The 16,477-nt window shown below is 29.1% G+C and overlaps 2 protein-coding genes across 2 annotated transcripts; both read right to left on the reverse strand.

The window, feature by feature from the left end:
• Positions 1-599: 599 nt before the first annotated feature.
• LOC108561467 (sorting nexin-20) lies at positions 600-1,861 on the reverse strand. The gene has a single exon (XM_017919409.1). It carries the CDS (start codon positions 1,623-1,625, stop codon positions 777-779), a length of 849 nt encoding a protein of 282 aa, XP_017774898.1. The 5' UTR covers positions 1,626-1,861; the 3' UTR covers positions 600-776.
• An 886-nt stretch (positions 1,862-2,747) lies between these two features.
• On the reverse strand, positions 2,748-15,910 carry LOC108561461 (Y+L amino acid transporter 2). Its single transcript, XM_017919402.1, has 7 exons — positions 15,281-15,910; positions 11,777-11,902; positions 4,487-4,628; positions 3,579-3,702; positions 3,317-3,517; positions 2,999-3,260; positions 2,748-2,940 (listed from the first exon to the last, which is right to left on the reverse strand). Exons 1-7 carry the CDS (start codon positions 15,717-15,719, stop codon positions 2,795-2,797), a joined length of 1,440 nt encoding a protein of 479 aa, XP_017774891.1. The 5' UTR covers positions 15,720-15,910; the 3' UTR covers positions 2,748-2,794.
• Between the last annotated feature and the right edge of the window lie 567 nt (positions 15,911-16,477).

Genomic DNA, 16,477 nt, shown 5'->3' on the forward strand with positions numbered 1-16,477 from the left:
TGAGTTTTTTACACGTTCAATATTTTCTTTCCAGTAAATTGAAATAATATAACTAACAACACCACAAACCTTTTAAAAGACGTATTCACTATAAAAATTAAATAGAAAATAATGTACAAAAATATTAATTTGTGTAATACTTATAGCAGTTTATTTAAATTCGTTAAAGTTATGACTACAGTTACAACCCTGCTAATATAATACAGTCATATAATAAATATCACAAACAAAACCATATTTTAAATAATTATAAAGTAAATCATAAAATCTCATTCAAAATTAAAATACTGACATGAGTATTCTTTATGCAAATGTAGGTAACTACATTCATAATTAGTAGTAAATATTATATTTTAAAATGTTAAATTAAGCATTAATACAAATATTTTATTCCATTTATAACTAAATTAGCTAATATCTGAAAATTAGTTTAAAAAAAAACATATTTGGTTTCAAAATCTTCAATGTGATTCACAATATTATAAACTTTTTTATAAATTTTAATTCTAAATATCTATGTCATATTTATATAATAAGTTTTATTAATTGATATCAAGTTTATTATTAAAATTAAAACTTAATTTACAATTCACTGAGTATTAGCTTGCAACATAATCACATAAAATATTTATGTAAACATTCCAAATTAAATCTTTAACATAGTATTATAAAAATAAATAAAATATTTGGCTAATTAATTATCAATGAGATTCAATACTTATATAGTATAAGAATATTTAGAGCTCAAAGATTATTTGGCAATATCAATACTTTCTTTACATGTCCCTATCTCCAAATAGCTTCAGCTCGACAAAACATACAGCTTCCAAAAGATTCATAGAAGCATTACAATTGATGCCCATTTGTACTAAATCACTTAATCTCTTTTGAATCATTGTTTTATCCAGATCATAGTGTCCCCAAACTCCAAGAGCAAGATGAAGCAATGGCACATAAAGAATTAATAAATCTCCATCACTGACACCCTCAAATCTTTTAATTGCTAAGTCAGTCCATTTGTCAGCCTGTGGAGATCCAGGCAATAAGCAAGAACATGCTATGAGTCTGCACAAAGCCAACAATACTGGTGGAGATCGGTCAGTGTAAATATTATTCAGTACCATCAGGCTACCTTCTAAAACAGGTAATGCTTCATCATACTTTTTAATACTCATCAGATTTTTTGCATATGATAATTCTGAATCCTGTATGAATTGTACAAATTCTCTAGTACCATATAAACGTTCATTGCTGAGTACATACTGTAGGAACATGTCAAATGAGCTGCTTCGTACAGATATCAATTTTCTATCATAGTTTCCAACAACAGCTTTCTTTGGAAAACTTACTTCAGACATCAAGTTTGGAAACATATTGGATAATTGCTGATACAGTGTTAGGAACTGTGTGTATCTTCTGTGTATGCAAGCCTGCATGCAACCAGACCTTTTTACGACGTGACGCACTTGCACACAATACAGAACAAACTTTTTCTCGTCTTCTTCCTCAACAACGATTGCTTCAATCACTTGTATTTGTGGTGGCGTATAGTCTTGTTCTTCCAGCAGTAAACCATATGTGTCTATTACATTATACTTAACTCCGTTTACCTTCAATTCTGCCATTTGAATTTCTTTCTTTTAATTTGTAGTTTCAAAATTGGATTAATATATTTGAGTTAGAAACGTTCATAATATGTCAGAATTTGTATTGATTACATATACCTCTTATATATAAACATTCACGAAGTTAGTCACAGACATAATTAGCACTGCACGTGCTGAAGGCGGCGCAAAAGGCATGGGTGTCCTAGGATGAACATATTCTCTCTTTAATCAATTTAATCCAAGTAAACCAAAATCTGAAACTCCCAAAATAATTTCAAAGGTTCGAAACCATTAACTCACCAAAGTATAAAACTTGCCATGTTTAGTGCAGCTTAGTGTGACTTTGAGATTATACAATTTTAGATAAAATTTGATATGAAAGGTGACAGATTCCAATCCAATCTCACCAACATTAAAAATCTATTATACACCCTATACCCAGCAGGAATAAAAAATATATATATAGAATGACTTCCACATATTTCATTAAGAACTAATCGATTTGGTTTTGATTAAACAGTTAAATTTGCCTGTATGGATTTTAATATATATTACGGGTCGGTGGCAATCGCAAGCCAGACAACAGAAATCCCGACGTTCAAAATCCCGACTACCAAAATACCGACAATCAAAATCCCGACTTATATTATTATAAATTTATACAATAACATTTTTATGGTAGTCGGGATTTCGATATAGTCGGGATTTTGATTGTCGAACACCGAAAGACCGTTTATCGAAGTTCCGATATAGTCGGGATTTTAAACGCCGGGATGTCGATACAGTCGGCATTTCATATTAGAATTGTGTTTTATGAGAAGATTTGTGTTAATATAAGGAAAAATAATACAAATGTTGAACAAGTTTGAAATCAGTTGGAGTCATATATAAATTAAAATCAACAGAATTTTACGAAAGAGGTATTAGAGAAATGCCTATTTTTTAGAGAAATGTCATAGATAATATTTAACACAACAATTTTATACAGTTTTTGTTTAAATATTGCTTTTGTGACATTAATATCACCATATATATCACTTATGTTATCAGTTTTAAATAGGGGTTAAAAATATAAATATGTTTACATGTGTTCATATTTTATTAAACAATATAATTATAATAATTATAAACCGAAGCGAGTATTTGTAGTTTGCAAATATAAATAAATATTTATTTTTCCTGTTTTATTATTCATTGGACAATCTTTTTTCAGCTTCAGATGGGGTCAATTCCATAGCAACTTGCAAAAAAAACACCAATTTATCTCCTATAAGTCTTAACTTAGGACTTCTGCTTTCCCTCTTAACGACAAATAAGTAATAAACAGGAATTCCTAAAAAAAGAAAAAAGGTTGTATATAAATATATAACAAAGAGAGATATGTCACTTACCTGATAGCGTTATCACTGATCCGATTATAAAGTTGATGGGGTTGAAGAATATTGGGAATATAACTAGGAAAAGGCAGCAAGCAATAAATGTGACTGGTATAATCGTATTTATGCGAATCGGTCTGGGAATATTTGGTTCCTTATATCTCAACCAAAGCATTCCAGCTATACTTAGTGCAACTGAAAGCCATAATATTTGACTGAAATAATGAATGAGAGCAAACACGTCACTAACTAGAAGCATGGCTAAGGATGTTGCGCACTAAAAGTAGTAACAATTAAAAGTTGGATGACAATTTATATTTATTAAAAACTTACCGTAAATAGTAAAGACGGAATGGGAGTATTCCTTGTCATATGAATAAAAGAAAAGAAATTTGGCAAGTGTCCTTCTTGGGCACCAATGAAGAATAATCTGGAGGAGGTGAAGAGAATCCCATTTACTCCACCGAACGTCGATAATGCCACGAAAATCGGTACGACCCAAGAGAAAGATCCAATAGTTTTATCTGCAAATGTCTATCAAAGGAATAAATCGCAGATCGATTGCAGGCAGACATAATCAAATATATTTATTTACCACTGCAACGGCGGGAGAACTTAAGATTTCGCTTTTGGAAAGGACGACGAAATAAGCGATGTTAGCAAATACGTATACTACAGTGACCATGGGCATGGCAATCCAGATCGCTCTCGGGAGGTTCCTGAAAGCAAGAAATTTCGCTTTAATTGATGTTTGCCAGGCCGCATTCAACAAGTATATTGATTCCTTCTTCGGCCGCAGAATAATGCCGTACGATATATATCCTTCTCCCTTGTCTGCTCGTAATGGATTGTGTTGGGATTAAAATGGACGAAAGAATCCTTGAATTAAACATTTCATTCTATCCGCACACTTTTCTCCCGAGTGAGTTTTGCTGTTTCTGCAGATCGTCCGTGATTCTTATACGATTGGACTACTTTGGACACACAACGTTACGTAGAAAACTTTGTATCTACACGTAATTAAAATAAAAGATAGAAGAAGAGATAAAGTTGAAAAATCCAATAATAAATTGTAAGATGGTTTAAAAATGATATGTTAATATGATATGATAAGAGATAGAAGATATCAGAAAGAAAATCAAATTATCCATTTTAAATTTCAAAATTATCATGTAAAATATATAAACAGGTTAACTATAACATTTTATATAATATAAAACAATAGAAACTTTTATATTTGAATATTTAATTGTTTAAACAAATTGTGTGTATATATGAAGAATGTTAAATAAATTATTAAAGTATCTGAATGTTATGGACTGTAACTGTTTTCAAGAACATATAATTTACGGTTGAAAGACTTGGCGAAAGTCTCAAGAAAAATACATTATACTCTGCGCGTTTTCTTTGTTCAAACGATCTACATAATTATATGATATTAACTTTTCTTCCTCTAAGCCAAACGTAACTGTAGTTCATAGGAGATATATGTAGAAGGCTTACTTGTAAGGATCTTGCAACTCCTCCGTTACGAAATTAAGGAAATTCCAGCCACCAAAAGCAAATAGTCCGGAATAGAAGGCTAAGGCTAGATCGACGGGCTCGTAATTACCTTCGAACGCGTTCTCAAAGTTCTCAACCTTTCCTAAAACAGTAGAAGCAAAATATCAATATAATATAATTTAACAATGATAACTATATGTAATACATATGGAATACTATATTATAACACAATTAATTACTAACATAATAATTAAGATAATGTTAAATTATTCATAATTATGTAAACAATATATGCATTAAAATAAATAATAATTAATTGTAAACTGTTTGATACAATTAGAAAATAATAAATTAATCATATTGTAACAGTAATTTAATGCTAAACTTAGCATGCATTCATAATAAATATATTCATGTTAATGAGTCTATATATTTCATGTATTGTTTACATAAATTATAATATTGAAGAAACAAAATATTAATAAATGTAAAACATAAAAATAATCCTATTTTAATTAAAATATATTACATTATATTAATAATATTGATCAATGTCACTCGTTTAAAACAATAAAGTACCATTAATTATTGTGGATGATTGAATCCTATATCATAATTAAAAGAAAAAATAATTAACGATTTAAGACAATTATTTATTTTACAAATACCGACTTAAAGCAAAAGCTGATATAAATACTGGAAAATTTGCATAGGATTGAGTTGACGTTGAAATCTGTAGAGAATGACAAAACAAATTTTTGCTCTATTGGTGGGATTTCTACCTTCGTTTCATCAGTAATCTTGCATTTTCTCTTATCCATTCTTACCGATCTTCTTAAAATTTGACATGAAATATCGTTAGACTTTAACAAATTGAGAAACAACTTTTGTTTTTCTGAAACAAATGAATTAATGCCAACTTAGCGAAATTTTGTTAAACCCCACGTAAGTATTATGATTTTAATATAATACACATTGATATATTTTATAGTAATAGATTTATATTAATTATTTCAAATAGCTTTTCAAAAATGACTTTTTGTATTATATATTCTAAAGATGATGTTTAAGTTTATTTACTTGCCGAAAATCTATATTACTCAATTATTATTCGCAAGACGTCAGGATTTTATCAACAGGTATTAATCAGATTACACTTTTCAAAGGAAATATACATTTAACCATATATAATTGACCATATATAATTGACGTAATCGTCGTATTAAGAAATTCAATACCTACTCTAACTACACAAATCATTTCAGGATCTGTTATTTTAAATTCAACTTTATATATCATATCTTATTTGTATAATACTTTCATCTTTAAAATATTTATTAGTTTATAATCATTAATTATATACATAATATTCAAATCTACATACAAATGTATTGTAAGAATTCTTAATTATATTCAAAATATTTGTACCTACTTTTTGAAACATTTTCGTATACAATAAATTATGATTTTCTAGATCAGTATTTCTCAACTCAAAAATTTACTGCGCACTGGAATATATCCTTACTTTAGTAAAGAAGAGTTGATATTATAACATTATACATATACAATAATTTTAGTAACTGAAATTTCATTAACATTACTAAATACGGGTAAATAATTCAATTGATGAATCCCTTTTTGTAATTGTTCTTCAATCAAATGAATACAGAGCATACTAATTAGAAAGCTCACTGTAATACTTAGATATATTCAAATGATTTTATATGATTACCAAGCCGGGATTCGCTTCAATTAATGTATAATTAGTTTAGCAAACAGCTGATCGACCCAAATTATGTGTGCTTACAATCTGATGCAAACCCATGAGCTTAAATATTGTATACATGAAAATATTTTACAATATAATTTCAGTACATGATATGAAATTAATCAAATATTTCATATAAATATTTTTGTATACATTCATACAGAAATGAAATGATATATACAGAATATTTTCAATTTTTTTAATAACAAATAATTCGTATAACGAACAAAATAATTTGACTTTATCGAGCAGAATTAAATATAACTTTATATGCATAAAGGTTTAATTGCAATTGAAAAGAAACATTTTTCTAAAATGCAATGTCTATTTTTGCTAATTTATCATTTTTAACTTTAGAAATATCTGAACATTAAAGTTTACAAATTTATTCTATTCATCAAATATTAGTATCTTAATATTGTTTTAGATTAGAATGACACAATTATGATGATTATCATTAAATTAATAATAAGTATTACTAACGACTTATTGATTGTCAGACTTTTGATGAAATGTGTAATTTTGATGGAATCCAGGATAAAGATAAATGCTATTAAGCTAAATCGAAATTCTTCCTGGCAGATTCCTCTGTTTATAAGAATAAAAAACCTATAAATTTGCTTTACGAAGATTTTTCTATTTCCACGTGTAATGAATTTGAGGCAACATTCAATTTGATTGTTGATTTTGTAACATATTTTCAGTTAGAGAATAATTGATTACATAAATAAAATATTAATTTTATATAGAAAAACAGAAAATTCATTCATAAAATGCATGCAAAATAAAAAATTATGAAACAATTCATTTTTAGTCTCGTTATGTGTATACTATTTATATTTACATAATATATTTAGTATGAACAATATTATTCTAAAAAAAAAACGGAATTTGTGAGATTTTAACAGCGATAGAAATTGTATATTTGTATGATTACAAAACACACCCCGTATTTTTTTTCCTTTCCATTTTTATGTAATTTATGTACATAAATTCTAAATTTCGATATGATGACTACAATAAAATTACTTAATTTAAAATTTATAATTTATAAAAACCAGTAGAAATTTAAATCAATAAATGCCATCAAATTTACTTCAAAATACCATAGCCCTTGCATCACTTTATTATTCAGGTGTGTCCCAAGGAGAAAGGTAAATGTAAAAGTCGATATAACTTTTAAAATTGTTTTACAAATCAATTAGACATCACGTTTTCTGAATTAATATATGCTATCTATCGATTTAAAATTTCCAATCGATACAATTGGTTGATATTTTAATTAAAATTAAAAAAAAAATAGTATTTATGTTATAACAGAATATTTTTAACGAAGGGCAATGTCCTTTGGTTCAGGAAATTGGGATTAAATAACGGCAATACACAACATGTCTCATACCTCTTAATGATTTATATAAAAAATATTTATTATTTCACTACATATGTTCTCAGAATTACTTTTTACATTTTTATCTATAGCACATATTATGTGAATGACGTTTAATTTTTCTTAGAGATATTATTAGGTTTCATTTAACTCTTGAAAAATGTATAATGAAGGAATTTATAAAGTTCATCTGCAGATGGTTTTATATATGGAAATTATCATTTTTGGTATAAATCTTTTCTATTTAATATTTCGATATTATATAATTCTTGAAAAAAAATACATCCATCATTGATGATAGGTCTTTCTGCCCTTACTTATATAATCATATCAAAATTAATTGAATGTAACTCACATTTTAAAAACTTCATTGGCTAAATGTGATTTTCTTACCGATTCGACTAAGTATTATGATTTATGTTATTCCGTTAACATTTAAAATAAGTCTAATGCATTTATATGGACATTCTAATTATAACTAATGTTCGAAACTAATTCTGATTCAATCATTAATAAATTAAACTATAAAGTGTTCCCACGGGAATCTGCCTTGGATGGTTTTATTATAAAAAGTGTAGAGTCTTTGTAAAATTCTGTAATACATAGATTTGGGTGTATTTGCACTTATAAAGGTTGGTCACATCAATATTCTTATTTGTGGTATCTAATGACAGATAGATTGCGCCTCTATGATAAAGCCATATGATTTTTAGGGAGTACCAACTTTCAAACGCCTGTCAAAATTTCATGGCAATCTGACGTTTAGTTCACAAGTTACAGTAGTTTTAGTGATGCTACTTTTGTAATTTTCAAATCAATGGAAAAATCTGAATTTCGTGTGTTGATAAGATACTATTGAAGCAAATAAATGGCTTGATAAGTAGTATGGGAACTCCTCTCCGTCGAGACAAATGGCAAAGAAGAAGTGGTTTGCTGATTCTAAACGCGGTCGTACAGACACAAATGTTGCTGAACGCAACGCCCAAATTAGACAATTGTTGCAAAAAACATGAAAAAGTTCACAAAATGATGTTAGCTATCGTAAATTGAAGTTGCGTGAGATAGCTGACATCCTGAAGATATCAGAAGGAACCATTTCACCATTCACCATTTTGTATAAACATTTGATCATAAGAAAGCTATGTTCGGAATGGGAACCGCGTTCAAGCTCAAAGGATTTTTTCATGCGATATATAACAATAGATAAAACCTGTATCCACCACTACACTCCATAGTCAAATCGGTCGTCAGCTGAGTAGACAGCAAATGGTGAAAGCCGTATTTTGAGACCAAAGATAAATCGTGTCACAAGAAAGGTATCGAAATGTTAGAGAAACGTTGGAATGAATGTATGTATCACTCTTCAAGGAGACTATGTTGATGAATAAAGTCGAATATGGCCCAAAAGTTGTTGTTTATTAGTTATCCTACGAACTTATTGAGTGAAGTGTTATTTGCATTTTATGAAGTTATGTTATATCATAATGTTTTCACAGATTTGATATCAATTTCCAATTATAAAAACTCGTTAATATATTATAATTTATCAAATCTTGTGAATTAAAATTAAATCTGTGTTTAATATACTGTAGTAGATATTTTTCAATACTTATAAATACGTTCTATATGACAATTATTTTATTTATGATCACTATGGTCAATTTAATAAATATGAATGTTTCTAAATGAGTTCATTTTATACAAACTATCTATACAAACTTTCACTATAAACATAACTATAGTCTTTATGTATAGATGTTCAAAATCAGTGTTCACAATTTATGAACAGCACTCAGGACTTTGACAAAATTATGCAACACAAACAATCTCCTACATAATCCAACAAGCTTTTACACTCTACGTGCGATATAAAAATAACCGCCTGAAAAACTTATTTATCAATAAAACCATTAAATAAACCCATATTCGAGGTTCATTGTAATTTTTAATTGAACCTAACTCTACTTTTGTTTAACATATTAAATTATTTAACTCTTATTTTTACCTTTTCATATTATTATTAGTTAATAATATCTTGTTAGACAATAAATATAACTTGATTTATCTGTAACAGAATGTCAATAAATGTTATAATAAATATTATTAGAACAATAAAAACTGTACGCAAATTACGTGGGACGATATAAGATGTTAAAAGGTAGGTATTTATAGAATTAAACGTACTGAAAACTACAAATACATGTATACAATTTTTATTTAACTTTCATCCATTTTAAATATATTTTCAATTATAAAATAAAGATCATTATTCTTTCATAGCATTATTTGTTATAAAAAATATGATCCATCATTAATGATCATAATTAATTCATTTTTTTCTACGAATAAATACGTTTATAAACAACAAACGAATATTTAGTTCGAATTCCAATATCGGATTATTAATTAAATGAATTTCTATTGAAATATAAAATTAATACATATAGTATGTATAAAAACATTTAATATAACTATTTGGGATTTACTAAGCGCTCATTACTTTTAGGCGGGCCGCTGCAAGGAAAACTTGCGCCCCCGCTTCAAGAAATCATAGGGATTAAATATTTACTTTTCTCCTCAAAATACAATACTATTTCTACTACGATGAATGCGATTGGGGTAATCGCCCCGCAATCTTCTTACATTCTTTATAATATTTAAAGTACTCAAATATATTTATATTTTGAGTTGTTAAATAAGTCCGTTCGTATTTTTGTGTGCACATGTTGACGTCCACTGGACGGTGAATAGTTTGATGGGAGGGGATTTTTGACAACTTGTAATGTGGCCTTGTAATTTTCGGCATTTCATGCTGTATACTCTTCGAAAAGGAAAAACGCAACTCAAGCGGCCAAAAGTGGTAACCCCTGCTCAGAAGTGGAGAATTTGAGCTTATAATTTGGTAGCGCTCAAGACGGCCTATAACAACTGACACGGCCCATATAATGACTGTAGTGAACGAAAATCAACATTTTACATTGCGTGAGATAGCGGACGTCGTCAATATGTCAAATGTAACAGTCCAAAAACATCTCGATGCTGAGGGCTACGTCAATCGTTATAATATGTTAGTTCAATGTGTTGAATGAACGCAGCAGCGTATGCTTGATTCTGATTAGCTCATTAAGAGAAACCAGCAACAACCTCTTGTCCAGAATTTTATTTGTCTATTATGAGCTGCTACCGAAAAATCAAACTATCATTTCAGTCAAGTACTGTAAACAACTTGATAATTTGTGACAGCTCTTGTCCAAAAACGATCTGCATTCGTTAATAAACGACGAATATGTTTTCAACTTATGTGATTACAGATGTATGAGGCCTCACATGTTAGGCCTTATATACAGAAGTTGAAAGAGTTTTCATGGGATATTCTACCATACCCTCTATATAGTCCAGACATCGGACCGTCCGACTACCGTTTGTTCCGGTCTCTACAAAATGACCTTAACAAAATAAATTGGAATCTTTGGATTACATCAAAATTCACCTGACAGCTTTTTCGGGCATAAAGATGGAACCTTCTAGAGAGATGACATTATGAAAGAGAGATACAAAATTATTTAAAAATAAAGTCCTTTTTTTAGAATGTAGTTCTTTTTAAAACAAAGGTTGAAAATACGAACGAACGAACTTATGTAACAACCCAATATTTAAGTCCATTTATTATACCAGATGTTCAATAACGAGTAAGAAAACAACAATTAAGTCATAGTATACGAATGTAAGAGCATCCACGCAATTATTCAGTTATTCTGAATAGAAACATTTTTTTAATAATCTATTCGACCTTACTAAGACGCATTTTCGTTTATCTAATAATTACATCTTGTTGTTGATTAAATACAAAAATAAAAAAAACTTAATATAATAACAAAAAAATCGGATAGAAAGACCTATGTTCAATAGGTTTTTATTTTGTAATTTTCTGTTTCAATAAATATTATTATTATAACAAAAAATGAAATGAAATGAAAGTGCTGCAAAAGACTATTGACCATAGGTCAATTAAATGGTTTTTCATAATTAATTAACTTATTTTAATTATTGTAAATATTAATATGTATTTTAATATTGAAATACAGACAGCTAGATTATTAATCTATTTAATAATATTTAATTTAAGTTATCTTACCGTAACCAAGGTAAACAACTCCGATGATGATGATACCAACCAATGCGAATAATTTGGCCATGGTGAAAATGCTTTGAATCCTCATCGCCCATCTTACGCTCAGACAGTTCACGGCAGTGAGCAGACCTAAAATGAAAAGGAAGATTAATTAACAATGGAACTTCCGCATCGTTAATTTTCTGTCTTCGGGCACACGCAATTAATTGCTTTGACATACGATCCACTCCAGATAACGTTTCTGATAACAATTATTTGCAAAAATTGCTATTAGACAAAAAATGTAATTATAATACAGTAATACCTAACATTGTGCTGTCACTCAATCTGCCAATATCCAACTGTATAAAAGAAAAATAAACGACCATTACAATTACAATTTAGCTAGATTTGAAATTTTCAAACCGTACCACAGTGAATGCGCACAGGTCATAGCCGCACTATGTGAGGCATTGCTGTAATTATTATGTAAGATATTCGATCCATTTATATATTTGATAATATATTAAAATTAAAAAGTTTAATTTTAAGGCAAACATTAGCAATCTTTCCTAGTCCTATAATAAAGTATTAAATGAATTAAAACAAGTTGCTATTTCTTATATAATTTCTATAAAGAAAACTTATTAGATTTATTGTAGACTTTCTGACAAGTAAAATACTTTACATGAAATTAATAGTATGCATTGCATATACAAAACTTGATAAATTAGTCGAGTATAAACGATCACAAGAAAAATACTTGACGTGCAATATACAAAAAGGTCATGCGTTGATATTAATTACCTAACACCTTTTCGTAATTTGAATCGCAGCGAGAAGTAAATATTTTGACTGATATTTTCTTTGAGTAATATAGCCAGATACTACGTAATTTGCAATACAATATATTTGTAACTATGGTACCAACATATAAATTTCAGCAAGTCTGCTTGATTTAAACGAAAAAAATATTGAATTAGAATTTTTGAATTCAAAAATACATATTTCGTTAAATTTTTAAGATGCATATCGTCCGCTCGACATGTATTATCCAAAGTAAACAAGTAAACTGGGAGCAACAAGCCCAAAATTACTCAGCCGCTACGCCACTGGTACGAATACTATATTCCAGTAAAAATTAAAGTATTAAAATTTAATGAACAGTTTCATAAAATTGCTAGATTTACCATATTTTTGTTTAAAAGTAATTAATAAGAAAGATACTGTAAACGATAAATCCATAATACTAGCAATAGTTACATAAACATGAATAAATAAAAGCATTTATTTTAATCTCTAATAAATGACATATTTTTTAAAGGTATTTAATATTTATTAATAGTATAAAACTGTGTAATCTTAAGACAACTTTCTGAAATTGCATTAATTCTATTGCAATGCCAATTTGTCACAAAATGGCACAAGTTGTCGAATGTCCATCATTGTATCAAGACCAGGATTTCTCAAACTTTAATTGTAAATTCTGATTTTTTTACGGAATACCTATTAACATAGTTTGGAAAACCCTGCTTTAGACAGAAGTTTTTTTACTTTCAAAAGCATTGAAATATGATAGACGAAATACAAGATTCTCACAACTAAATAAAATATCAGACATAATTTTCATATATTTTTTGTTTAAATTTTGAGCGTTTGAAAACAGGGTATTCCAAACATTTCCTGCAACGTAACCATTTGTAAATCCTAAAATATAAAGGAAATTAATTAAACTACTTATAAGCAATTTCGGTTCAGTTTCTTGTTCCGGATCATCCGGATTTAAATTAGTTAAAGTTAAGATTTAAAATCAAGTTGAAGATCAAATATACCGGTATAAATTTTAGCACCGGCACATTACCAACAAAATTTTAATTAAGAAAAAAAAAATTGAAAAGTTCCAAATTATACCGAATTCAGACGAAAATTCTTCCTCTATCCACCGTCATATTTTGTATACCAACTGTTTTGAGATTAAAATGAAATGTATCATATTTCTGCAAGGAGCAATGAATTAATTAATTTAATGAAAAAAATTAAACCAAAATTAACCGCTTTTAAAATTTCGGTTTTTCAATTGAGCAATTTTACGTTCCGGTTACAGTAACGGTTCTGTTAAAAAATCAGGTTAATTTCGTTTTTTCGTTCGGTTCCACTCTGCTTATAAGACATGGTACACACATTTAAGCTAGTGCACACATGAATGCCACATGCTAAATTTACTAAATAAACGATTTTGATACTTACGATATAAAATAATTAAAAACGTAAATTTAATTTAATGAAATCATTATTACAAATTGTTAAAAATAATTATATTTAACAATATAAAGAGATAGCTCTAAGTTGCTAAATGCAAAAAATGTATAACACATGACTAATATTGCGACTAGAATATTTTTGTAATATGATCACCAAAAAAAAATATAGCGTGGGCACATGACATTATGCAGCGCGATTTTTATGCAAAAAGAAATTGTTTCAAATTATTTAATACATATACATAATTTATTAACGATAATTACAATTTATATTGGCTGCACCTAGATCATTTTTATAATTCTTATGAGTGTCTTATATAATATTGATTGATATTCATCATTCTAAGGAAAATTCTAACAGAATTTAATGAGATATGAAATCATTTATATATTTTCTATCTGAGTGATTCTCAAACTTTTTGGTCCGCGACTACCTTTTGGACATAAAAAGTTGGGTATGTGTATAAAAACAACCAGGATTGATCTGTCATTATCATCATCATTTTTAGCGAACCTCCGAACATAATATCTCCTATCCAATCTTTTATTTACAAAGTAACTAAAATTTAAATTTAACTCAGAAGAATATAAAAACTAAGTAAATTATTATATCTATAAATATTCTCACTTGGTAGTTAATTTTTCTTTTATTTACATTCTTTAAATGAAAATCAATGTCTATTTGATTTGATTAAAAATATCATACAAAAAGTTATCTCATACATATTTTTATTTGAAAATTTTAAAATATTGAGTACTATTTTATGGATATAAATGAGATGATTATTAATAATAATTCAAATGAAAAATGAGTAACACTTAGCGAAAAGTCTATGGTCAGTTAGGATATAACTAAATATAGAATAAATGCTATTAACTGTAGTTTTTATTTTGAAAACTTGCACACAAAAATGTTAAGTTGCTAGTTATAGTAATATAATTAACAAAAAACTAAATGAAATACAAAGTATGTAGTTGATATGTATACAATAAAGATTAATAAATGATCAATAGTAATAAAATAATTCTAAAAAATTGTAATAAAGTTAAGAAAGTAAAATGATATTGCTTTTACAATTGTTAGTAAACAGTTGTTTTAGTGTGTGCGAATATGTATACTACCACAAGTGCTTCTAATTATAAATATACTGAATATATGTTTACGGTTATTTGGGGAATGTTAGCTCATAGAAGTTATCAAAAGTTTGTCAAGCTACGATTATTTGAATGATGAAAGAAATGTAAGTGAATGCCGCGGTATACTTACATAAGCAAACGGCGGCGAGCAGTCTAATTGCGTTTTCCGGTGGTTTGCATTCGGGAAAAAAGGGTTTCGCCGCGTATTCGGCGAAGGTGAGCGCAACAATTGTCTGTGTCGTTGGCCGGATGATGAGGATCGCGACCCACAGTCGGAGGAAGCCGCATAGAGGGCCAAAAGCTGCATAGATATAGGCATAGTCGCCACCTGATCGTGTGATGGAGGTGCCGAGCTCAGCGTAGCAAAGGGCCCCGAGCATGGAGAAGATGCCCGACAGACACCAGACGACGATGGCGAGCCCGACCGAATTGGTGCTCTCGATCACGCCTTTCGGGGAGACGAATATACCGCTTCCGATGATCGTTCCTATGATCAGAGCGACGCCGTTCAGGAGTGTTATCTTCCGCTTAAGATTTGCGGCTTCCGGTTTATCTACCGCATCGGCCATCGTAAATGATATAGTCTAGTTGAATGTTACTTGGTCAACTATTTAAAGTAGAATAGTAGAATTCGCGAAGAACTGAACTGAACTGGACACCTGAACAGTTACGAAAAGCATATCGCGTGCGGCGTTTCGCGGTTCAGACACGTGCGATCTTGCCGAACGTTGGCGGGTTTAACTGCTGACTCTCCAACTGACTTCATCCAAACACGACTCGGGGAGGCATGCGCTATTTGCGGTATTTTCAGAGCGCGCGAGATCCCCCTTTTTCTCTTAGTTCGGTTACAGAGAACGGCACTACTCCATTCCATTCATCGAAAAGGGCACCCCGCCAATATACTATATTATAACTATTCGTAATAATCGGTAGTGCGATAAACACGCTACAATCTTCATCAGTAGATATCGCTTTTAAATTTTTCTCACGTTTTTTTGTGCTACGACATTGCATCATCCTTTTTTATCGAGACTTATTTGGTTTGCAACTCAGTTACACCCAACGAATTTGAAATTTCGTACAAACTTTATAATCGCAATTCTTTACTATGAAACTTATTATCTGCAGTCTGAGAACAATTTTATTTTATATGTATAAACTGTTAATTCGTGCGACGATATTTTTTGCATTAATTTTATTTACTTCTTATTTAGAAGAACATAATTTATAATGTCAATATTCCATTTTTCCCTAAATTTCGGGTTTCCAGTAGTCAATTTATAGAATATTGTTGTACCTACTATATTATAATATAGGGTGTTGAATT

Source organism: Nicrophorus vespilloides, unplaced genomic scaffold, assembly GCF_001412225.1.
Source record: "Nicrophorus vespilloides isolate i.1.1-1 unplaced genomic scaffold, Nicve_v1.0, whole genome shotgun sequence".
NCBI classification, from domain to species: Eukaryota; Metazoa; Arthropoda; class Insecta; order Coleoptera; family Silphidae; genus Nicrophorus; species Nicrophorus vespilloides.